The 27,019-nt window shown below is 31.4% G+C and overlaps 1 protein-coding gene across 7 annotated transcripts; it reads right to left on the bottom strand.

The window, feature by feature from the left end:
* LOC145332549 (chitin deacetylase 1-like) lies at positions 1-27,019 on the bottom strand. Of its 7 annotated transcripts, none has more exons than XM_080177557.1 (5): positions 26,938-27,019; positions 26,064-26,200; positions 17,835-17,984; positions 17,258-17,360; positions 1-896 (listed from the first exon to the last, which is right to left on the bottom strand). In XM_080177557.1, the coding sequence occupies exons 1-5, from the start codon at positions 26,975-26,977 to the stop codon at positions 1-3; spliced, it is 1,326 nt and encodes a 441-aa protein (XP_080033683.1). In that variant the 5' UTR covers positions 26,978-27,019. The 7 variants fall into 7 exon arrangements, with proteins under 7 accessions (XP_080033683.1, XP_080033680.1, XP_080033677.1 ...); XM_080177554.1 differs by lacking the exons at positions 1-896; positions 26,064-26,200 and adding exons at positions 6,786-8,448; positions 26,246-26,373 and having other exon boundaries at positions 26,938-27,018; XM_080177551.1 differs by lacking the exon at positions 1-896 and adding an exon at positions 6,786-8,448 and having other exon boundaries at positions 26,938-27,017.

Below are 27,019 nucleotides of genomic sequence, written 5' to 3'. Positions count from 1 at the left end.
CTAGTCGATCCAGTACAGGAAGGCGTCAGCAAACTCGGGGTTGTTCTTCAACCAGGCAGAATGGTAGAAGAGACCAAGGGGAGCTCTGTTCTGGTCAAAATGTCTGTAGAAGTTGTGGGTCAAGAAATTGTAGAACTGATCTCCAGTAAGGATGCTAGAGCAGGAGTCAATCATAGCACAGCCGGACAGGTCTTCATCAACAGTGGGGTCCTCCCTTCTGTCCAACTCGTTCATGACCATCTCCCAGACAGCGTGGGACCTGGTGGGGCAGTTCTGCAGGTTACCATGGCATCTGTGGGGCATCTTGAAGTACATAGTGTAGGGCCAGAGAGGAGGATTCTGGAGGGCGGCAGTGATTGAAGAATCATAGAGGAAAGACTGTTCCTCCATCATGGTAAACTGATTGTTACCTCCAACTCTGAGAAAAGGAGCTCTCAGACCAAGAACAGAGTTATCAGTAATATTGGCAAACTTCTCAATGATGAGCCTGGATCCAGCCATCTCCTTGGCCCAGTCATCAACAGAACCATCGGTCCAGAACTGTTCATCATTGTTGTGGGTGATAGAGTGAGCAGCAATCTCGTGTCCCAGCCTGTGAATGTTTTGAACAGCCGAGTAGTTGCTGTACTTGTGGGACACAAAGAAAGTTCCCTTGATGGTGCAGCCGTTGGCATTTCTTCTCTCTCTCCTGAAGATATCATCATACAAATCAATATTGTTCTGGTTGATAGCATCGTCAAAGGTAATGGTAATCATCTGGGGAACTCTGTCGCACTCGAAGCCGCTGGGACACAAACCGCCGGGAACCTCGGTACCATCCTCGGAGCAGAAGCAGTCGGGGAGCTTGCAGATATCCTTGTCACATGCAGGGGCACGGTTAGGGTCCTCGTTAATATCTGCAAATAAGATCATAGTGGTAATTTCGGGAATGCTTTCTTCAAAAATTAAAATTTGGTTTTTATCTAATTTTTTATATAAATAGAAATTAGATTGAAGTCTAAAACTTTCTTCATTTGTAAAATATCTTTATATTGAAGAGTTACCCTTTAGATTTTGCCGGTGTAAGGTAAGGATGGAACAATGGACCGTAAATTGTGTGGTCCTCAAAGTATATAAACTTGTTCTACTATTCGTTGGCTTTAAAACGTAAGTTTTTGTGTCAAGCATTGATTGATTTGTACAAGCTAACAATGTTCAAAGTTTTTCACTAATAATTTTCCCCTATAAAAAAAAAAATATAATTCTGATTACATTTAATTTAGCGTCAATTGTCTTTTCCTCCAGTCTTTCTTACTAAAATATTTATATCATGGAAAGAAAACGAAGTAGCGGGTTTCGTCTTTTTTTGCACAGTAGCTTTTGAAAGGTTAGGTTATGTTAAGTTATGTTAGATAAATGTTAAGGATTGCCCTTGCTAGGAAATTAGCCCCGCAGTGATAGAGCCCCATTGGGGCTAGAAATAGCATAAAAGCTTCTATGAAAATACGACGAAACCCACTACTTTGTTTTCTTTCCATGATCCAAATATTTTTAAAAGCCAAACTTTTATATATCCTGTTTTTGTCCGTCCGTCAGTCCGTTTGTGTACATATCTACAATTTAGGTATATTATACTCGAAGGAAGCTGTCTTAACTTTTTTGCTTTTTATTGAAGATAGCTAGTCGGTGCTTTTAGTAAGTAGTAGATGTAAAATTTTCCATAGAATTTAGATATGCAATCGTTTTTTTGTAGACCTCTTATTTTTAAAGTAATTTAAGTTTCCTTTTTTTGAATTTAAGTCGGTTTAAAGGTACTAAAATGGAACAAAAGAAGAGAAAAAAAGATCTTTAATATGACACCTAACTTTTTTAATTCTGTTGAGTAATTGTTGAAAAAATCAATTTTTTTTAACCGCAGTTAATGAAAACTTTGAACTGATTTATATCCTGAAATAGACATAAAAATATGTATTTATATATACCTTTAGAATGAGAAAAATATTACAAATCCATTCCAAGCAAAATTGAAAAAAGTAATAAAAATGAAAAAAGGTATTATATTAAAAATGGCCAAAAATATTATACATTAAAGACAACCTTTACTTTCATTATTCAGCTGTGAATTAATTTAGCCCAATCTCAATTTCCTTTTTACATTTGTTTTGTTATGAAATTAATATTTAAAGAAATACTTTTTTAGGATGCATTATCTTTATTATTTTTTAATTAAAGTATTTGATTTTTGTTCTAAATGATCATCAATAAGACATCTAAAATGAATGGCCCTCTTAAGATGAAAATGAATGACCCTCTTTAGATGAAAATGGAAGTTGAAAGCTAGAAAAAAAGTCTATAAAAGTTACATTTACATGGCAGAAAGAAATTGAGACATAGCTTAAGTAAATGTTGCCAGTAATGTTATAATATTTTGGCAATTTTCATTTAATTTTTTATCATAGTTTATTTACTATCTTTCAATTTTGCTTAGCATTTCTAAGCAAAATTGAAAAAAAGGATCATGAAAAGAAAACAAAGTCATTCCTTAATTAGGACAGAAGTCACCTTCCTAGGAAGGACATAAGTAGCTTCCCTTATGTGAGAATTTGTTAGATGAAGGGCATAACTTGTCTCCCTTAACAAAGATTTTGCAAGATGGAGGACATAAGTAGCCTCCCTTCACCACACAAAACCTAGCTTTTTGGTCCTTCACATTGCAAATTCTTGCAAAACATAGCATTTCTGACCTTCACATAGCAAATTCTTGCAAAACATAGTAAATTCTTGCAAAACATAGCAAATTCTTGCAAAATATAGCAAATTCTTGCAAAACATAGCAAATTCTTGCAAAACATAGCAAATTCTTGCAAAATATAGCAAATTCTTGCAAAACATAGCATTTCTGTCCTTCACATAGCAAATTCTTGCAAAGAGTAGCAAATTCTTGCAAAACATAGCAAATTCTTGCAAAACATAGCATTTCTATCCTTCAAATAGCAAAATATTGCAAAACATAGCTTTTTGGTTCTTCACATAGCAAAATCTCACAAAACATAGGTTTTTCTGACCTGTTTCTAACAGGAGATCAGAACTAAATCAGAACACACATAACAAGAGTTTTTACATAGTACATTCAGATTATCAATTATGCATTTAACTCTGCATAAATTATGATAATTTATTATTATTACCCCCCCCCCATTTAAAATTTACCCCTGCCAACAGATTTCAGGGGGGGTAATTATCCCCCCCCCCAAATCAAATTTAAATGTACTGTTTGAACTTCTATCTAACAGGATATGAGAACTTAGTCAGAACACACATAACAAGAGTGTTTAAATAGTACATTCAGATTAACAATTATTCAATTGCAGCTAGGCCCCTTTTCAGTTCATCATATGACATGGGAAGGAGGTTGAGGAGCATTTTATGCAGCCTAGATTCCCATGAATGCATTGCCATTTTTCCTGTTAGGCATCATAGCTGCTAAGCATCATAGCCTAGAATCCCAAGTATGCAATTCCATTTTTTCTACATGGCACCATAGCTGGTCTCTTTTGAGTCACAACCTCCCATGTCATATGATGCACAAAAAAGGCCAGCTATGATGCCTTTTAGGAAAAGTGGCATTGCATTCTTGGGAATTTAGGCTGCATAAAATGCTCCTTAACCTTCTTCCCATGTCATATGATGGACTGAAAAGGGGCCTAGCTGCAATTGAATAATTGTTAATCTGAATGTACTATGTAAACACTCTTGTTATGTGTGTTCTGATTTAGTTCTCATATCCTGTTAGATAGAAGTTCAAACAGTACATTTAACTTAGCATAAATTATCATAATTTATGCAGAGTTTAATTTGATTGGGGGGGAGGGGATAATTACCCCCCATGAAATCTGTTGGCAGGGGTAAATTTTAAATGGGGGAGGGGGGGGGGGGTAATAATAATAAATTATCATAATTTATGCAGAGTTAAATGCATAATTGATAATCTGAATGTACTATGTAAAAACTCTTGTTATGTGTGTTCTGATTTAGTTCTGATCTCCTGTTAGAAAAAGGTCAGAAAAACCTATGTTTTGTGAGATTTTGCTATGTGAAGGACCAAAAAGCTATGTTTTGCAATATTTTGCTATGTGAAGGACAGAAATGCTATGTTTTGCAAGAATTTGCTAAGTGAAGGACAGAAATGCTATGTTTTGCAAGAATTTGCTATGTTTTGCAAGAATTTGCTATGTGAAGGACAGAAATGCTATGTTTTGCAAGAATTTGCTATGTTTTGCAAGAATTTGCTATGTGAAGGACAGAAATGCTATGTTTTGCAAGAATTTGCTATGTTTTGCAAGAATTCAAGAAGAAGGACAGAAATGCTATGTTTTGCAAGAATTTGCTATGTTTTTCAAGAATTTGCTATGTTTTGCAAGAATTTGTTATTTTTTGCAAGAATTTGCTATGTGAAGGACAGAAATGCTATGTTTTGCAAGAATTTGCTATGTTTTGCAAGAATTTGCTATGTTTTGCAAGAATTTGCTATGTGAAGGACAGAAATGCTATGTTTTGCAAGAATTTGTTATGTTTTGCAAGAATTTGCTATGTTTTGCAAGAATTTGCTATGTGAAGGACAGAAATGCTATGTTTTGCAAGAATTTGCTATGTTTTGCAAGAATTTGCTATGTGAAGGACAGAAATGCTATGTTTTGCAAGAATTTGCTATGTTTTGCAAGAATTTGTTGTGTGAAGGACAGAAATGCTATGTTTTGCAAGAATTTGCTATGTGAAGGACCAAAAAGCTAGGTTTTGTGTGGTGAAGGGAGGCTACTTATGTCCTCCATCTTGCAAAATCTTTGTTAAGAGAGACAATTTATGCCCTTCATCTAACAAATTGCTATGTTTTGCAATATTTTGCTATGTGAAGGACAGAAATGCTATGTTTTGCAAGAATTTGCTATGTTTTGCAAGAATTTGCTATGTTTTGCAAGAATTTGATATGTTTTGCAAGAATTTGCTAATTTTGCAAGAATTTGCTAATTTTGCAAGAATTTGCTATGTTTTGCAAGAATTTGCTATGTGAAGGACAGAAATGCTATGTTTTGCAAGAATTTGCTATGTTTTGCAAGAATTTGCTATGTTTTGCAAGAATTTGATATGTTTTGCAAGAATTTGCTATGTGAAGGACAGACATGCTATGTTTTGTGAGGTTTTGCTATGTGAAGGACAGAAAAGCTAAGTTTTGCAATATGAAGGACATAAGCAGCCTTCCTAATGTAAGAATTTGTAAGACAAAGGACATAAGTCACCTCCCTTAAGTCAGATTTTGTTAGATGAAGGACATAAGTAGCCTTCCTTAGATCAATTTCCAGTGACTTCTGTCCTAATTTGGAATGACTTTGTTTTATTTCTATGATCCGAAAAAAGTAATAAAAATGAAAAAAGGTATTATATTAAAAATGGCCAAAAATATTATACATTAAAGACAACCTTTACTTTCATTATTCAGCTGTGAATTGATTTAGCCTAATCTCAATTTCTATTTTACATTTGTTTTGTTATGAAATTAATTTTTAAAGAAATACTTTTTTAGGATGCATTATCTTTATTATTTTTTAATTAAAGTATTTGATTTTTGTTCTTAATGATCATCAATGAGACATCTAAAATGAATGGCCCTCTTAAGATGAAAATGAATGACCATCTATAGATGAAAATGGAAGTTGAAAGCTAGAAAAAAAGTCTATAAAAGTTACCTTTACATGGCAGAAAGAAATTGAGACATAGCTTATGTAAATGTTGCCAGTAATGTCATAATATTTTGGCAATTTTCATTTAATTTTTTATCATAGTTTATTTACTATCTTTTAATTTTGCTTAGCATTTCTAAGCAAAATTGAAAAAAGTAATAAAAATGAAAAAAGGTATTATATTAAAAATGGCCAAAAATATTATACATTAAAGACAACCTTTACTTTCATTATTCAGCTGTGAATTAATTTAGCCCAATCTCATTTTCTATTTTACATTTGTTTTGTTATGAAATTAATTTTTAAAGAAATACTTTTTAAGGGTGTATTATCTTTATTATTTTTTGATTAAAGTATTTGATTTTTGTTCTAAATGATCATCAATAAGACATCTAAAATGAATGACCCTCTATAGATAAAAATGGAAGTTGAAAGCTAGAAAAAAAGTCTATAAAAGTTACCTTTACATGGCAGAAAGAAATTGAGACATAGCTTAAGTAAATGTTGCCAGTAATGTTATAATATTTTGGCAATTTTCATATAATTTTTTATCATAGTTTATTTACTATTTTTCAATTTTGCTTAGAATGGATTTGTAATATTTTTCTCATTCTAAAGGTATTTATAAATACATATTTTTATGTCTATATCAGGATATAAATCTGTTCAAAGGTTTTGTTAACCGTGGTTAAAAAAAATAGATTTTTTCAACAATTACTCAACAGAATTAAAAAAGTAAGGTGTCAAATTAAAGATCTTACTATTTTTGTTCATTATGGCTATTTTTTTCTCTTTTTTGTTCCGTTTTAGTACCTTAAAACTGACTTAATTTTTTTTAAAACCTAAATTACTTCAAAAATAAGAGGTCTACAAAAAAAAACGATTGCATATCTATATTCTATGGAAAATTTTACATCTACTACTTACTAAAAGCACCGACTAGCTATCTTAAATAAAAAGCAAAAAAGTTAAGACAGCTTTTTTCAATTAAAACTTTTTTTTTCAAAAATATTTTTGAAAACAGGTATTTTTTTTACATTGATCTAATGAGTAAGAAATAAAGAAGAGCAATTATTAAAAGAAAAACAAAATTAATTTTATTTTCCTGTATCATAGTTAAATACATAAAATTATCATCAGAATGCATTACATTGTAGTTCATAAATTAATACATACAACATTTAAAAAAAAAGATTTCCACCATTTTTTTGTTGAAGCTTTTTTTTGGAAAATTTTATTTAATTTTATTATGTTAGGGTTTTAAGAAATAATTTATTGAATCTTGAATGTCAAGCTTACAACTTAGCCCAATTTAAATGAAATGTTAATCACTTCTTAAATATTAGATTGAGCTATTGCGAAAATTGTGAAAATATTTGATTGCTTAAAATTGTCTAGAAGTCTTGTGGAGAAATCTGACTTTGAGATTAACATAGGATATCATTATTGATCATTGGTAATTTACCCTATTAATATGTAGAACATAAAGTTGGGAGGGGGGGGGGGGGGGAGGGGGATTTAATAATTATTGCCGGGGGGGGGGGGGGGAGATATGAGGTTTACTGTTTGTTAATGATTCCGTTTCCGGTGGGGTCATTCAACCATGGGTACTTGTTGGGACATCTCAGACAGGTTTGCATGTTCAGCACCTCGCCGGGAACCTCATCAGAGGACAGTTTGCAGCTGTTGGCGACCAGGCACTCGGTTCTTGGCCCGGGGTCGCATCTCTCCTGCCAGGGGGCGTAGTTAGCGGCCTGGTCTACATCAACGGGCTCCTGGATCCACTGGATAACCTGGGTCATGGTGATGAAGTAGGCGTTCTTGTGATTGGCAAGCACCTCGTCGATCCAGTACAGGAAGGCGTCAGCAAACTCGGGGTTGTTCTTCAACCAGGCAGAATGGTAGAAGAGACCAAGGGGAGCTCTGTTCTGGTCAAAATGTCTGTAGAAGTTGTGGGTCAAGAAATTGTAGAACTGATCTCCAGTAAGGATGTTGGAGCAGGAGTCAATCATAGCACAGCCGGGCAGGTCTTCGTCAACAGTGGGGTCCTCCCTTCTGTCCAACTCGTTCATGACCATCTCCCAGACAGCGTGGGACCTGGTGGGGCAGTTCTGCAGGTTACCATGGCATCTGTGGGGCATCTTAAAGTACATAGTGTAGGGCCAGAGAGGGGGATTCTGGAGGGGGGCAGTGATTGAAGAATCATAGAGGAAAGACTGTTCCTCCATCATGGTAAACTGATTGTTACCTCCAACTCTGAGATAAGGAGCTCTCAGACCAAGAACAGAGTTATCAGTAATGTTGGCAAACTTCTCAATGATGAGCCTGGATCCAGCCATCTCCTTGGCCCAGTCATCAACAGAACCTTTGGTCCAGAACTGTTCATCATTGTTGTGGGTGATGGAGTGAGCAGCAATCTCGTGTCCCAGCCTGTGAATGTTCTGAACAGCCGAGTAGTTGCTGTACTTGTGGGACACAAAGAAAGTTCCCTTGATGGTGCAGCCGTTGGCATTTCTTCTCTCTCTCCTGAAGATATCATCATACAAATCAATATTGTTCTGGTTGATAGCATCGTCAAAGGTAATGGTGATCATCTGGGGAACTCTGTCGCACTCGAAGCCGCTGGGACACAAACCGCCGGGAACCTCGGTACCATCCTCGGAGCAGAAGCAGTCGGGGAGCTTGCAGATATCCTTGTCACATGCGGGGGCACGGTTAGGGTCCTCGTTAATATCTGCAAATAAGGTTATTATCCTCTTAGAAATTTTTTTTTCAATTTTGAAAATTCGAGTACCCCCCTCCCCCCCAACAGCGAACTATGAACTCTGGCCGCAGCCTGTCTAGCCTCAGCGCTCGGCCCCCTTGCCTGCCTAGCCGCAGCGCTTGGCCCCCGTGCCTGCCTAGCCGCAGCGCTCGGCTCCCTAGCCTAAAACCTAACCTAACCTAAAATAGTTGTTCGTCGCTGTTGGGGGGGGGGGGGGGGATACTCAAATTTTCAAAATTGAAAAAAAAATTTCTAAGAGGATAACTCCCAAATAAGATAAGATAGTGGTAATTTCGTGAATGCTTTCTTCAAAAATCAAAATTTGGTTTTCATTTAATTTTTCATATAAATAGAAATTAAATTGAAGTCTAAAGCTTTATTCATTTGTAAAATATCTTAATATTGAAGAGTTATTCATTGGTTTTAATTCTTATCTTTTATTCACAAAACCTCTCTTAAATTTATTTATAAATGTCTAACAAAAAAAAGGCAAAAATGAATATTAATTTTTGAACCTTATCCGGTATTATTATGACTTTTTGCCAAGAGTACTTGATAAAGAACTTTTGATTTTAATTATAAGCTTCAATAAAGTTTTAAAAAGGCCTTTCAAATACTACAAAAAATCTATCAAAAACTTAAAACAAAAGATTAACCTTAATTTTATAGAAATCTTAAAACAATGAGAAAAAGAGGATCTTATAAATCTATGAAAGACTCTAGAAATTTGTATAATTTAAGATACAAATTTGGAAATTGATTATTTTTGTTGGATATTTGTCCAAATCCTAGCATCCCTGTGTTTATAAATCTTAACCAAACTTTCACCTTCCCACCAACCATTCACTTAGTCAAGGTCATGGGTATGCCTTATTCACACACACACACACACAAACACACACCCACAAACACACACACTCAGACCCCAAAATCACTTACAAAGACACAACCAAACACACTAAAACCTAAAATCACACAAAGACATGCACATAGAAACAATCATGTAATATCAATCAAAATCATTATTCAAAAATTAAATTATATGTTCTTATTTTTCTTGCGAATGAAAGAAATCGAATTATAGAAAGAAATGATATAAAACTCAATTATGCCTTACAAATAATTTGACAAATTTTAAGTCTTGAATTTTGATATGATATCAAAAACTATTTTTTACAATTAATGTATCAGAAAATACCTTTTGGCTTTGATAAAGTTAAAAGTATCAACCAAAATTACTAGGAAGTTTACATTTTTAAAGGGCGGTGCACACAGACTCACACACACACACACACACACACAGACAAATACACAAAATTATAGATATGATAGTTAGAAAGGAGGAGGAGAAGAGGGAAGAAATATATTTGTATTGAATTACTGATGGAAAAACCAAAAGGTTGATTGGTTTTGTTGGCATTGTTGTTCTACCATTCTATCATTAACATTTCTTTAAAGGATACAATGGTTTCTGGTATTGGGGGGGGGGGGGGTAGGGGGTAATGGGGGATATGAAGGTTTCAGAAGTCTGTGTATAATAATATATATATGTGTGTGTGTGTGTGTGTGTGTGTGTATATGTGTGTTATCTTGCTGTTTTCAAGGTAAACTAGATGGGTGGGTGGGTTGAGGGAAGTTGGGGATTTCAGAATTGCATATATACATAGATATGCTATACTATAAATTCTTAAAATAATAATTAAAGCTGCAAAACTAATTTCAAATAATATTAACAAAATAGAAATGTAAAATCTAATGGGCTAAAAACATTATTTTATAATTAAAATTTTTCCTAAAATAAAAGTTTAAAAAGTTACTTGAACTTTTTCAAACTATGGAATTCAAGAACATTAGATTCCATTTATCTAGTTATACTTGATCTTTTGTCAATATTTAAAATAGTTTTATACTTTAACTCAAATTTATAAGGTTAAATCAGGTTATATAATCTACTTCTCATAACAAAATGTCAAATTATCTTCAAAATTAAATTTAATAGGTATAATTAAAAAGTAATCTTGAATACAGCAAAACACAAGACTACACATGCAGTTTCAAAATACACAAACACACACTAAATAATTGTAAAAGGGAGATAGAGGTTTCAAGAAGCATTTCACCCTAAATAAAAACAAATATCAGAAAAGTTTTTGGTTTTAACTACAATTATTCAGAAAGATCATTCAAAAAACTGTTTCCAAAATATATATGATTTAAAACAGATAAACAAGTAAGACAAAACTATATCAGAATTTTATTTTATTTTAATCATGCTATATTTTCTATCAAATTAAATTAGAATATAATAATAAATATTTCATTCAAAAATTAGGTTAAAACATTAGCAGCAAAGTTTTTATATCATAATAATAATATATGTACATTATGTTATTAATATTGAGAATTATACCTTATCATGTTTTTTTATGATCCATTAAAATTGGATAGATTGATTATTGATAAAAGATAAATATATCTTAGTACATTTTTTGTATTAGCAGCAAAATTGGAAATACTTAAGATAAATAACAAAAGATAACAAAATGTTATGATACATAGAAAAAATAAAAAAAAGCATGTACAGCCATGTGCACATGTATCACATACCACTTGAAGATTCTTTGTAGCATATCACTTAGAAGTATAAAAAAATGTACTTTACATCAGTAGAGATTATGGTCAAATATTTGAAGACAACATGGAAAATATTTATATAAAGCAATATTGGATGCCAAAAAATAAAAATTACTTTTAAAAAATCCTTCTTTGACAAAATGAAGGACAGCTATATCTTTCATTAAAGGATAAAGAAGATAAATCCTTGTCAGCTCTCTTTTACCCCCCACCCCCTCCCCCCGTTCCTTACTATTACTACCCACACTTTCATTAATTTTTATCATAGAAGGCCATCTTTGAATAATATGTAAGTATAGAGCCGCTATACATATATTCTGCTGTTGCATCTTTGTGTTTCTCAATTTAAAACAATTCCTTCTCCAGTAGGATCACTGAGCCAGGGATACTTGTTGGGACATCTGTGACAGGTAAACATCTGCAGGGCCTCTCCAGCCAGCTCCTTGCTTTCCAGCTGACATCTGTTGGCAACCAGACAGTCTACTCTAGGTCCAGGAGAACATTTCTCCTGCCAAGGAGCGAAATTCTTGGCAGACTCAACACTGACAGGATTCTGGATCCATTGGATGACCTGGGTCATGGTGATGAAATAGGCCTCAGAGTGGTTGGACAGAACTTCATCAATCCAGTACAGGAAGGCGTCCAGGAAGTCAGGATTGTTCTTTAACCAAGCAGCATGGTAGAAAAGACCAAGAGGTGCTCTGTTCTGGTCAAAATGTCTGTAGAAATTGTGTGTTAAGAAATTGTAGAATTGATCTCCATTAAGAATGTTGGAGCAGGAGTCAATCATAGCACAGCCAGGCAAGTCTTCATCTATCTGGGGGTCCTCCCTTCTGTCCAACTCATTCATGACCATCTCCCAGACAGCGTGGGATCTTGTGGGGCAGTTCTGCAGATTACCATGGCATCTGTGGGGCATCTTGAAGTACATAGTGTAGGGCCAGAGAGGGGGATTTTGAAGAGGAGCAGTGATTGAAGAATCATACAAAAACGCCTGTTCCTCCATCATGGTAAACTGATTATTGCCTCCAACCCTAAGATAAGGAGCTCTCAGACCTACAACTGAGTTATCTTTGATTCTTCCAAACTTTTCAATAATGAGCCTTGATCCAGCCATCTCCTTTGCCCAATCCTCAACAGAGGCGTCAGTCCAGAAACTTTCAAGATCATTATGAGTAATAGAATGAGCAGCAATCTCATGTCCCAGCCTGTGCATATTCTCAACAGCAGAATAGTTGGTATACTTGTGAGATACAAAGAAAGTTGCCTTAATGTCACAACCATTTGGATTCCTGCGCCCCTTGAATATCTCCTGGTACAGATCAATATTGTTATTATTAATAGCATCATCAAAAGTGATTGTAATCATTTGTGGGACCCTGTCACAGTTGTTATTCTCTGGACAGAGGTCACCTGGCACCTCAGTACCGTCCTCTGAACAGAAACAATCTGGCAGCTTGCAAATGTTCTTATCACAAGCCGGAGCTCGGTTAGGATCTTCATCAATGTCTGAAATTTATTAAATTGGATAGAGTCCAGAAGGCAAACGAAAAACAAACAAACATTGAAATGTTCTAACTACATCTAATATACAGGGTGTCCATAATCTAAGTTATGTGGAAATTTAAATGAAAAATATTGCCCTATTTTGCTCAAAAATCGTGGTTTTTGTTAAGAATTCTATTTGCACTGAAATTAAAAAAAATATTAAACACTTTTTTGTGGACATCCTGTATATTCAATTACTAACAGTTTTGATAGATAAACAATCCTTTATCATTAAATATAATATTATTTTCTTCTGCCATAACTGTTTTGAGATAAGAAAAGAGCATGCATGATATTAATACACTATTCAAATATTCAGTAACTTTTATTATTAAAATGAAAATATGAAAAATAAATGGTTTATATAAAAAAATAGTGTATTAAAAAACAATTATATACCAATCATAAACAAAATATTTTTGTATTTAATGAGATAATCAATCCTTCCAATTCAAACTGATTTGTAAAATAATTGTTTATGAAAAGTACTGAAATAATAAAGCAGGAAAGAAATAATATTATTTTGATAAATCTAATCATCATTAAACTAAATTAATCATGCAACGCAGTTCATGCAAAACAAGGATTAGAGCATCCAAAATAAAAGAATAAAAGTTAAGAAAGTAGTATAAAACTGAAAAAAGATATTTGTATACCTAATGATTTTTAAAATTAATTAAACTCTATGATAGAAACACTTTATGTAAACAGACAGACAAAACAAAATATATAACAGCTATAATACGAAAGTAAACTTTGAAATTTTAAATTTTCCCCATATTGAGAATTACGAAATTTTTGCACATTTTTTGCAAAAGACGCAAAGATAATCAAAAGATAGAGGAAGCTCTAATTAAGAATTCATTTTTTTATACATATCACTAAAAACTTTTTTTATATGTAATAAAACTGAAAATTTACTTATTTTAACAGAATTGATTAAGTCTTTTACAATCATTATTGTTTCCTAACTCAAAATTAATAACGTTTCTTTGGCCAAATCAAGATATCACGCACACACAACCACACACACACACACACACACTCACACACATATACATACACACACACACACACAAACAATTAAGTAAGTACAGGGCATTGAATTGAAATACAAAATTAAACGGTAAAATATATAATGAAAGGGGTAAAAATATTTATACACTGTATAAAATACTTTTTTTTATTAACTAAACTGTAATATTTTCGTGCATTAACTTCACTTCGCCCCTATCTTTCCTAGGGGAGGACAAGGAATGGCAGGAAAATAGCCTAAAAGCTGCACTGAAAAGTACAACTCAGTCCGACCAGTGATTTCAGAGATGTTAAGCTTTAGATGAAAAAACCTTACTACTTTATATGAATAAAGTTAAGATAGCTTAAAATTGAAATAGTAGCATTAATAATTGACAAACTATGGAAAATTTTTTTATATAATGACAAAAACTGAAGCTAGTTTCAACCCGATTACAACAAAATATGCGGTTTCAATAAATGTCATTCAACATGAACACAAAATGTAATAAAGTTTCTGTAAAAGAATCAATTTTTGAATCTGATTATTTTTTATAATATTTTAGTATTTAAACCTTTCATAACTTTACAGTAAAAATATTTTTAAAAATTGTTTTTCAACAATACAATTGGAATTTACACTGATAAATATAGGCCTTACAACTAGCTTAATAGGCCTAACAATGATTACATATGATAGGCCTATTTATAATTAAGGAGACCTCGAAGCCATTTCTTACCAGATTTTCAAGTGCAAAATACTCTAAGGCCTTATATTGTCATACAATACAACAAAAAATATGCTAAGCTTAACAGAGAATATTGTAAACAGGATCAATTTTTAAAACCTTTAGGCTTTTTAGAATCAGTTCATAAACTAAAATTGTATGTAAAAATTAATATTTTCACAAGAACACCCATTAGATAATAAGGCAAAGAGTTTAAATTTGTACTCTAGCTTCCAGCTTGACAATTTATAATTTAGCTGGAGGCTTAGTAAACTTTGGTAGCGGTATATCCAGGAAATAGTAAAGTAACACTGTGTCTTATCTATGTATGTACATTTCATAATATAAAGGGATTCTTTAATGGCCGCAAAATGATTTTTTTGATCCCAGCATAGTCATATTTCTGAATAAAAATTACTTGCGAAAAAGTTTAGACACTTAGTTTGTAAAACCCAATCAAAATTTAATAAGTCCTTAAAGTTTTATACGGCCATTAAATGATACAACAAAAGATTGAGTTCTCGTATAATTTATAGTTTAATGTTCTCTTGCTCATTGTCATAATGAAAATATTTTTTTTTCAGAACAAATGATGAAAATATAATAAAAAGATTTGAAGTTATGTTAACTTAAAAAGTAAAATATTAATTTCCTATCGATTATAAATCCTTTCTGTTCAGTGAACATAATTAAAATAAAAATGTACATAGATACAGGGATCTAAAGGGATAAGACAATGGCAGATAAATTTATATACGTCCCCAATGATAATACACTCAACATATGGAACCAACCAATTAATGTTAAAACAACCCAAAGTATAAGAAAACGTTACTATAAAACTTTGGGGATTATTGTAATAAACAGTCCGTTCTTCCCTTCCTTCCTGGCTATGTGAATACTATGATAAATAAGGAACACATAAAGTTTATGTAAATTATTCAAATTTTGACAAAAACTTTGCTAAATATGCATATTAGTTTATGTGTATTTAAGATATGGTTGCTCATAATTATGTGTGTGTGTGTGTGTTTGTGTGTCCGTGTGTGTGTGTGTTCAGAACAATTATATAAGTGCAAATAATTTATTTTGCAAAGTTATACACTGTGCTTTATGACAAAGAAGCAGAAGGCAACAAGAAAATGACTTTTAGAAAGACTATTCTCGTATTCATTCGAATCCGGTGGATAGGAACCGGTTCTCATCCATACGAAAAAACTATGTCTAGCATCGTATTATATCCAGCTTTCTACGAATATAAAAATGTACAATAATAAGATTAAAACCATTTTTTTTAGCCGTTGCCTTCGGCACCTCGGGGCTAAAAAATGGTTTTAATCTTATAATTGTACATTCTATATCCGCGGAAATCTGTTTATAATACGATGCGAGAAATAACTATTTCAGTATTGCTTTGGAACCGATCAATATACGCTGGATTAGAACCAGTTCTCAGTCATATTTAAAAATCATGTATAGCATCATATTTCAGACAATTTTCCATGAATATTAATATAAAAAAGATTAATGCCAGTTTTGTTAGGAACCAACAATACTAGTTAATCTTAAACTTTTTTTATTTTATTATCCGCGGATACCACAATATGGTGCGATAATTAACTTTTAGGAATTCTTTTAAAAATTTATTAAATTATCTGGATTTTAGAACTACCCTTATTTTGATATTAGCAAGGCCTTTGATAAAACTTTGAATTGAAATAATTTTTTTTTTAAACCTGACCTAAAGTGATCATCATTTTGTTTTAATATATCCTCCAACTTATTTTGTTTGCTATGACATATGTGGTTTGAAGGGCGGGTGTAGTGTACATTTAATATATCTGCTTTACAGCCAATTTAATAAATGGAAAATGGACATTGATAAATTATAATTTCAGGGGTGGCAAAAAATCAGTAACATAGAAATAAAGATAAAAGTTGTTTCAAAATGTTATGATGAAAAGAATATTTTTTAATATTCTAAGTATAACTTTGAACTTAAAAGAAAGGAAAAAACAACGTAATTTGCTCCTTCAGTTCAAAATGACGATTTTTTGTGATATTTATAAAGCAAATATCATTCATTAAAAAAGAATTATCTTTAATTTCTAAAGGAATGTTTAATAATTCATAAAAATCTGCGTTTTAGTTTAATAGTTATATATATATGTAAAATGTAATAAGGGAAACTAAGCTTTTAAAATTACTTGGCTTGCAAAAATGTCATGCAAAAAAGTTACAGAAATATCATGCATAATGGAAATATTACTATACATGCATATACTATTATTTCCATAGAAAAACATAAGATAAATAATTCATTAATAAAAAAGATCATGCAATTCTTGAAAATAGTATTATCAGGTTTTATAGAAAGCATACATTAAAAGCCTTATTCACAAATTTATGTATATTATAAAAATAAAATAAAAATAACTTGTGAATAAAGCTTTCAAACATTTTGTTTTGTTCAGGATTACTTTTTATATTGAAGTCATACGTTTTTTTTACATGGTTACATAGAAAAGATATTTTTAAAATAAAATCTAATGATGTTGATCAACTAATTATCTCAATAAATTTTTTTTCTAGAAAACTTATTTTTGATATTATGTATATTTAGACATTAAAATCAATAAACAATCTTATTTGTATATATTAAAATGCATAGAAAGCAATAGCTTACAATATTAATTTAAAATTGCTAAAGCTATTTTATATATGAAGGTAGTAAGTTATAGCAGAAAGAGAGTGCTTTGAATTTAAATAAAATCTAACTTATTTGAAGAAAAATTAGATTATCATATAAACCAAAAAATAGCCCAAATCTCAGGAAAACTGAAGAGTTTACTCACCACAAGCGTTCTCATCTGAGCCGTCGTTACAGTCCTTCTCTCCGTTACAGAAGAGACCTCTCTCAATACAGTTACCATCACCGCAGGCGAGGTGGTTCTCCTGCTAAATGCTCAAGTTAAATTTGGAAGATTTTTAAAAGGCGAAGCTTTTCTATAATTAGGGTCGGTCCGTCCGTACGTCTATAACGGATAGCTATTTTCGTTAATTTAAGCAGTTTGGAATTGTCCTATCGATTTCAAACTTTGCATGGCGATTCCTATAGGAGTTAGGTATGATATAGAAAGCGTAGCAACTCTATAATCATTACCAGAATCATTATTTAAATATAATAAACAGAAATGGATAAAATAAAAGTAGAGTGGTACATTAACAGGTTTTTATAACAGTTTTGCAACTGAAAAAGTATATGTTTCAACGTAGTGAAACCATTTTACAATTTTGTTTAGACCAATAGATATGAAAAGTTGTTTAGTTTATATGTTATTATATCACTTTGTGGACTAGGGTTAAAACTGCCCAATGTTCCCTCCTTCATTGAGTTTAGCTGGTAACAGGTATTCATAAACAATTATTTACCGGGCAAAGAGGATCATCAGTTTTGAGCAGGGGCTGCACCTTCTTCTCCTTGGTCACCTTGTCGCAGTTCTTGACGGCCCACTTCCAGTCGCAGGTCTGCTTCTCCAAGTCAAAAGCCAAACCAGGAGGACATCTGATAGCTTGCAGACCCTGAAAAAATAATCAATTAATAAAAATCTCGTTTTGCAGCACAAAAAAAAATACTTTTCTCCTCTATAGTTTGTTTATAATAATAATGTAATAATGTAATAATAGTAATAATGTGTGTGTGTGTAGCGAAGGATCTCGCTAACTCCTCATCCGATATGCTTCTTCTTTATAGTGAAGCTTTTCAAAGGTCCAGGAAATGTTTTTAACTATATTGAGGGAGGGCACCGCCACCTTCAAAAGAGAAGTCCTCTCCTCCCCCCAAAAAAGCAATGCTTTTAGGGGCGTAGCCGGTTGTTAAAAATATAGCAACCAATTGTGTAATAGGCAACCTAAACCTTTATTTATAGAATAATTTTTGTAAGGAAACAAATTTAATGTTGCTAGTAATCAAGGTTAGTTTAACTTTTTACCAGTTTTATTCAGTTTTATGTTAAGGAAAGACAAAAGAAGAATAAGTTTTATAAAATGGTAATTAACCTAGCCTTGTAAATATTATATAAAAATGCTTATTGCAGGGCTCGACAGCCGCGCGTCAGCCGTGCATAAGCCTCAATTTTCAATTTGTGTGCAAAAAAAATTTCCGAAAAGTTGGTTTGTCTGTTAAGGAAAAGGTTTCGACATCTATTTGAATTTCAAAATTATAATATGACGATTTTGCTGATGCTTACGCTATGCTGACACGCGGCTGTCTAGCCCTGGTTTATTTAGACATTCATATAATATTATTATTTTAATTTGAAAGTTATAAAACTAAACTTTTCGTTATAATTTACAATTTAACCTGTCACATGTCATATTTTCCAACTAACGTTTTTAGATTATTGTTTAGAATTATTAAAATAATGGTATGTTTTTATTTATATTCTTATTATTTATAGCAATATATTCACTATAATTTCGTGATTTTCTTCAGATTATCATAGTTATTTTTTTTTATTCACAAAACAACAATTACAAATTAGTGAAGATCATAGACTTTATTTACTTAATGACAAACTGGCAGACTTTGTAAGTTGTAAAAAAAAATCAGCAATCTATCTTAAATAGCGGCCAAAAAATGACGTTTCCCATACACACTATCTGGTAGATGAAGGAACTAATAGATATTTAAAATTATAGAGCAGCCTTGCCACCAAAAATTATATTTTTCCTACTCACTTTGGTTGTTTTCTAAAACCTCAAACGTATTTTTATTTGTATAACACCCTGTACACAATTTGTAAATTAAGCTTTATTTAGAAATGTTAATCCACTAATGTGGTTTCAAATTTTAAGATTTGATTAATGTTGAAAACAAAATATCTAAACTTATATTTAAAATAAAGCTAAAATTTTACATCCTTATATAAATTTCTTAACTACCAAATATCTTTTGGGATTTCATAGGCATTCAAAATTATATTCAGCAATGAAAAGTTAATGTTATTCATAAATGCAAGGCCTACAATGCCATCAAAGTGCCCTAAAACCTAGGCCTGAATTTCCTGTTTGAAAACCCATCCCCATTCAGCCCTTAGCAATCCATCTTTTATCCTTTCCCCATTAAACAACCAATCCCCCCCTTCCCCTATGTTTGGTAGCAACCCCTCCACTAAAAGATGGCGCCAAGATTGTAAAGTTACAAAATTGTCTGTATTAAGATCTGTGTATAGTGCGGCTAATACACAATAGACTAATTAGCATAGACATGCATAAGGACACGTTTTTTTTAAGGATGCCATTTTTTAAAGGTTTGTGGCCTTGAGCTGTAAATATGGGACACAGACAAAGGTACACAAATAATTTCTAGTAGAACCAGTTCTCAGTCATAATGAAAAATCATGTGTAGCAAAATATTTAAGACAATATTAAGATAAAAATCATAAAATTAATAACAGTTTTGTTAGCTGTTAATAATATGATATGATAGATAACTATTCCTTGTAAAAAGCATAAATAATTGTTGTAAAATATCAAATATTACAAATAACTTTTAGGAACTCTTTATAGTGCCTATAAAAATGAAGCTATACAATATAAATGATCAATGATAGGACAATACACAGACTAAATTACCAATGACAGGCCAATTTACATATTAATTGAACAATGGTAGGCCAGTATGGCGTTAAAATTTATAGGCACTGTAAAAGCTTCTAACTTTTACTATTCTGTATTTATTTAACCAAAAACAAGACATAGATCTTCACTAAATGCATAGTAAGAAAAATCCATTAGCAAAATTGATCATTTCAACTTTGTAGAGTAATTTGTAAATAAAAAGTGAAAACATCCCACCGCAGATGGATCTAAACTTTCTGTTTTTCAATGAGAAGAGATGTTTTGCAAAATGTAATATATCACATGTGCAATCCTTCTTCTTCCCATCTATCTGAGCATATTTTGCAATTCTAAACTTCAGATTTGTTCGGAAAATATTTATATTTTAATTTTGAGTTACGATACATGTTTTTTCCATAAATATTTTACTTAATAGCTATGACAATAAAAACACTTTATTTTTATTTTGTGATATACTACAACATATTTCCTTGCTAGGCATTTTCTTTATCTTTCTCTCAACAATTGAAAACAATCCTTTGATATCCAGATATTGCACAACTATTGGTAAAAAGAGAAAATATTTTCATGATGGAGATAGAGTTATCAAAGAGGGATCTATGCCAAATAAAATTCACATTAATCTCTGCATTCACATTCAATATAAGCAAAAACATTAAAAGTGCATTTAATTAATGGAATTTAATAATTTCTATACATTTATATGTAAATTGCATTAAGGTGAATCATATCAAGCTAAATGAATGTCAAGTTATTTAAAAATAAGATCAATAATTTTTAAAGATTTTTGTGTGTGAAGCATTTTATTCTTAAATGTCATAGAGTAAAAAATGGTTGAAAATGCCTTTATTTCTTTAAAGAAAATAAAAGAACAGAAGTTGGAAAAGCTGAGAGAAAAGTTGGTAGAACCAACACATGCATTTATTTTCTTTTATAACCAGAAAAAAACTTTTGGGTTTTGCAGCCGCTGTTTATTTTTTAGCCAGTGGGCTGCTAATCAATGTTAGAATTTAAAATATTAGTCATAAATATTCAGGGAGGACATTGTACTGCAAATTACATTGGTAACCAAAGTTTTATAACCATGTTTTCTAATTTGTAGGTTCGAAAACTTTGGTACTTTTATTGAATTTTAATTGATTGGTTCCAAACTTTCTAAAAAAAGTTCCACAAAATGGGTTGTTTTGTTTATCATCATTTGGGATGTATTTCCTTTGTAAAAAAATTGCAGTACAAACTTTTTGGGGGGTCTATTATAATACATCCATTTTATGGGATAAAGCATACATCAAATACATTATACTACATGTTATATTCTTTAAAAAAGCCTTCGGCATTCTTATGTAAAAACATTTTCACTCTTAAACAAACAGTTTGTATTCATAGAAATTCTCCAGAAAGTAAATCAAAGAAAAGCTTTGAATTCTTCAAGATTAAATTGAGGCTTCATGAAATATGAATTATTCCGGTTTTCCTCTTATAATGTATTTTGTTAACTTAACTAAAATAAGTATGGACGGAAAACTCTAGAAATTTTCTATTTTAAAAATTACATAAGCTGTGATATGAAAGGGTTTGAAATTAATTGTTATCTATGGAACAGACAAAATGGTTTTTTTAAAATAGCAAAAAAATTACGATACTGATAAATTTAGTTTAGAAGAAATAATATATATCTTTATTTATCGTTAGTATATAAGAGGAAATTATGCTTTTAAGGAGAATTATTTTAGCTAAATTGTGAAAATATTTTCTTCGCTTCTCGACATATTATAAATTGGTGCTTTTGCTTTATGCATTAGGAGCTTTAGTAAAGGTTGGTTCTAGAGCCCTTTTCGAGAAAATGCTTATTAAACTAAAATAAAATGTAAAGGCCTTATTTACATTGTTATTCTTTGATAAAACACAATTTTAAAACCACAAGTAACTTTGCTACTAAAAGTAATTCACTTTTGGCTTGGAAATAAATTTTAACAACGGTGCTAGAAACATTTTAAATAGGACCTACATTAGACAAAATTGTCTCTTGCAGAAAAAAATTGCGCCAAATAATATTAGTTTGGGGACCTTTTAGCATCTTTTTTGACCACTTATAGAGTTTATGGAAATATTTTTTTCTTCAGATACAACAACATGATTCTAATGCGAAAAAAAAATTTTTGAATTCAAAACGTTTTAAGCTTTTTGTTGAAAACTGCCTGGCAACAAGAGTATTGATATATTAATGTACATATATGTATAGCTTAGTATAAATATATACATTGGTTTTGGCACTAATATTTAAGACCAACTTCCTCCTCAATGATTCTCTCTTCCCCCTTTTTTACAGATTCATTTTTCCTTTCCCAATCCTCTCTTTATGCTATTTACCTTTCCCCACAAATAAAGGAAACAGCATAAAATCAAAATATATTTTATAAAATATTTTTTGTCTTTGAATTAAGATTGCAATAACTATTGAACCGATTGAGTTCTACATTTCAGACAAGTTTCACACGGGTTCTATGGTGGTTTTGGGATGGTTTTAGATAATTTGTCTGCTCTTCCCTGTCCCTTTAGAGCCCTAGATGCTATGTACGCTGCCTTTTGTTATATTCAAAATAAGGAAAAGGATAATTAAAATTTTTGTTGTATTATCAATTCCTTTACTCAAAGCAATCCCAATCTCCAAAAACTCTAAAATATATTATCCTAAAATTGGCAATAGCCCCTTACCCAAGGATATTAAAAGGTAAGGTTGAAAAATAGATTTTAAAGTATAGTATAAAAACGTAGTTTAAAGTATAATATGAATTTTGTATGTTTTTTTATCAACTCTCTTTTCATCTACTAATTACCTTAATTTGCTCCCAAAGTTAAACTAATCCTTATAATAAAGTAACAGGATGTTTGTGTGTTTGTCTGTGTGTCTGTGTGTTTGTATGTTTGTACCGAAGGATCTCGCTAACCGCTGAACCGATCGGGTTCTTCTTAACAGAGTTGCTTCTCATAGTTCCCAGGAAGGTTTATAACTATTTTGGGGGAGGGTACCACCACCCTCCCAAGAGAAATCACAATAAATCGAAATTTTTTCTTCTCGAATAGAGACTCCTACGTAAAAGTATCGTAGAAATTTGATAGAGACTCCTTCGCAACATTGCAAGGTATCGTATTATTTTTTTAAAACAGGAAACATTTAGAGTGCCACTAGAGGCCTCTAGGAGGCGTAGCCGCTGGTCATTACATAAAGTAACAAAATGTATTTTTGTGTGTGTAGCAATGAATCTGGCAAAACGCTGAACTGATATGGTTCTCTTTTACAGTAAGGATCGAAGGAAGGATGATACCTAGACCCTCCCAAGTGAAATCACCCTAGAAAAAAATTAGCCCTTTATTTCTTATTACTTTTTCTAACAAGGGGTTATTCATTCAAATTGTTATAAGTATTCCAGAAAATAGCCTATGATTTAATCTAAAAAATAATAGCCTAAAACCTTCCTCGGGCCTATGTAAAGCCTTTCAAATAAGGAGAGCTTCAGTGATGATTAAAATATCAAGCTTGAGACAAACAACAAAACCTACTACTCTAAATAGGATAAAAAAAAATATGCTTTTTAAAGACTTCAAAGGTTTTTTTTCTACTCAAATATCTGAATTTTGTGTCGATAAAATAATTTTTGGCAGAAATAACTTGAAATTGTTCTTTACGGTATTTACAAATGCTGTATCAGAAAAAATTAGCTGCCAATTTAATTAAAAAATTACAGTATATCTTATTTATTGCTTTATTTGTACTTATAATAAAATGTCTTTAATATGTTTTTTCTCGTATTAATTCGAATCCGGTGGATAGGAACCGGTTCTCATCCATACGAAAAAACTATGTCTAGCATCCGGCACCTCGGGGCTAAAAAAACTAGTTTAATCTCATAATTGTACTTTCTATATCCGCGGAAAGCCGTTTATAACACGATGCGAGAAATAACTAATATTAAGCATTAATATACTAGAAATCTACAGTAAGATATATATATTATCTATTTTTTTCTATTTAAATCATCTTTGTCATTTATCCCTTGGTAGATCATAAGCCAATCACAATGGTTTTCTTTAAAATCTAGAATATATTATTTCACTAACCAAACCCTGCATGCATGCATGTGGTTGTACTTGCTAAGAAATTTGTCTCAAAATTTGTTGTGTAATTTCGTGACTTAATTTTAATACAGATATTGTGCAACTAACGGTCATAAAATTTTTAATGTCTGGTCTTTAACAGGGATCTAAAGGGATAAGACAATAGCCGATAAAATGATGTACATCCCCCACAATTGTACACAAAGTTACCACTTCTTTAGATTACATTTAGGGGTGAGTATGTTTGGATACTCAACTTTATGAACCAACCAATCAAAATTGAGTAAAAGTCCCAAAGTTAAGAAAAAAGTTATTATTTAACTTTGGGTACTATGTTTCCTCCCTCCCTGGGTCCTTAACTATAGTGTTCTATTAGATGTAACTAAAATGTTCTTTAAATGAATTAACTGTATTACGTATAATTTGTTAAGTCTTATGTTGACTTAAAAATGACACAAAATTTTTATTAATTCGAATGGCCTTCGTTATCAATTAAAATGTTGAGTTTGAAATGCTGGCATTGAAACTAATCTTTAAAAAAATTTTAAGGTGAATTCTTTAACAAAAGAAAATAATGAAAGAAAAATTAATATTTTTTTGTAATGTTTGATTTTACCAAAAATTAATCTGGATTCAAATTATAAAATTTGCATTAACGTGAGAAAATTCATGAAAAAATATTCTTTGTGATTTTTTGTTTTCTTTAAAATTTCAAATGAAGTTGATAGCTTATAGATTATTAATTAGAAGTTATGACCTTATTATTAATAAAATAAAAATTTAAAGCTTTTTATAGTTGCCTTAACATAAAGGTTTTTAGTTTCAAGTTTGTATGAAGATTCCTTAGACTACTAAGTAACTATTTACTACAATTCACTTTCCTGTCCGGCCATTCCTTAACCTTCAAGTGGATATGAAAATATTACATATAGAATATTATACTCTTTTAAAATTCTTTGCTATTGGATGTTCTTATCCGTGTTGAGATTGTATGGACATCCGATTTTATTCTAAGTAATGGCTTGTCATTTAGCAAGAAAGAAATTATCAAAAGCAATAATTAATCATCTAAAAAGTTATTGTGATCACGTATAGGGTTAAGTATCCATAATAATATTAAATTATCATCAGTAGAAAAGTTTTACACAAATTTAAAAAAAAACTTACTTTATTGGCAAGCAATAATATTAGAATTTACTTCTTTTATAAAATTTGATATGGTTGACTTAATCATTGAATTTTTTTTTATCAACAAATGATTCCTAATTTAACTAAATAATGAAGACAAATCCATGAAATATTTTTCAGAATATTTTCTCTTAACCAGCAAATGACCGCGGGAAATGAGGTTACTAGAATTATTTCAAACAATTATTTATTTCTTACAGCCATAAATTCTCAAAAATTGTGTTAATGCCTAGAAAAATTAAAAATGGTAAAGTAGCTTATAGTCCATTTTGTGTGATTTTCAAACATTCCCAATCAATAATAAAAATTTTATTTCTTTCATTAGTTATTAAGGGCGTCCAATCTTTTTATTTTGGAGGGGGAAGGGGTAAATCTCATATAAGTGGGGGTAATTATTAAATTTTATGGATGGGGGTTGTTGCCATAAATTTACACTGAAAGGGGAGGATAACTGACCCCCCAAAATGTCTTAACTTTCATTGTTGTTAGTTATAAATTTTTTAAAAATAAATGATATCATAATTATAGAATTGTCAGCAGCAAAGATGAGAATATCCATATAATCCACTAAATATATTATTTCAATTCAATTATTATGTGTGAATAGCAGGTGAGGCGAACATAGACTACCACAAGACTCGGCGGCGCCCGCGGCCGCATCCGCATACATACAGCCGTCTAAAGTGTTAGGTCATGTGGACAAGATGTACTTACCGCGGCTGTGCACTGCACAACATTTCTGCAATTAGTATCTCCAGTCTTTAGTCTAAAAAGTTCTCCTGCGGACTTATCAGAGCAGATTTTCTGCTCCTCTGTTAATTGATCATCATCGTCTTGTTGTGCTAATGCAACTGAAAATATGAGAGCTGTCAAAAATAGCAAAAAACTTGACTTACCGCGGCCGTGCACTGGATAACATCTCTGCAACTGTCCTCTCCAGCCTTTAGCCGAAAAAGTTCTCCGGCCGTTTTATCGGCACAGACTTTCTCTTCTGTGCTTAAATCTTCTTCTTGTGAGAAAACAGCTAAAACAAAAGAATAAAATTCATTCAAGGAATCGAACCTTACTATAATGAAAGTTAGCCTCAAGAAGAAAATAAAAAAATGAAAGTTCGGTGTCCAATCGTAAAAATGGAACATTTAAAGATTTGGAAAGTACGTGTAAGAGTTAATAAATGACTTATAGACACACAGATTATAAGTTTAAAGTAGATTTCCTGCCCTGATTTTTCGCTTAAAATATTTTAAAAATCTTCAAGAAATCAAAAATAAAAACATACAATGAAAAAAGGAAAGAATTTTGTGAATATATTTGTGGAATTCTAGTTTCATTTTAAGTTTTCAAAAACTAATTAAGAAATCTACAATTGGCATTTTCCGGCGTCAAGAATAGAATTCAAATTAAGTAAATATAGATGATTTACTTTACATTTCAATCTTAAATCTTAAACTTCACACAAATGTGAGATTTAAAGAAAACTTTTCTCTATTAAATCTTAATTTTATATTATTAAAAGTTTTGAAATTAAGTTTAACAAAATATAAGTATAATATTTGGAAAGATTTATAAAAGGATAAAATTTACTTACATGAAATTAATAAAACTGCTGTAACGGATTGCAGCCACATTTTTAAGCTTCTACCTTTTATCTGAAAAAAATAAAACCATTA

Source organism: Acartia tonsa, chromosome 11 (genome assembly GCF_053477335.1).
Source record: "Acartia tonsa isolate MP-2025a chromosome 11, ASM5347733v1, whole genome shotgun sequence".
NCBI lineage: Eukaryota > Metazoa > Arthropoda > Copepoda > Calanoida > Acartiidae > Acartia > Acartia tonsa.
The sequence above is the reverse complement of the archived record's forward strand: the minus strand, read 5'-3'. Positions and strand labels throughout refer to the sequence as shown.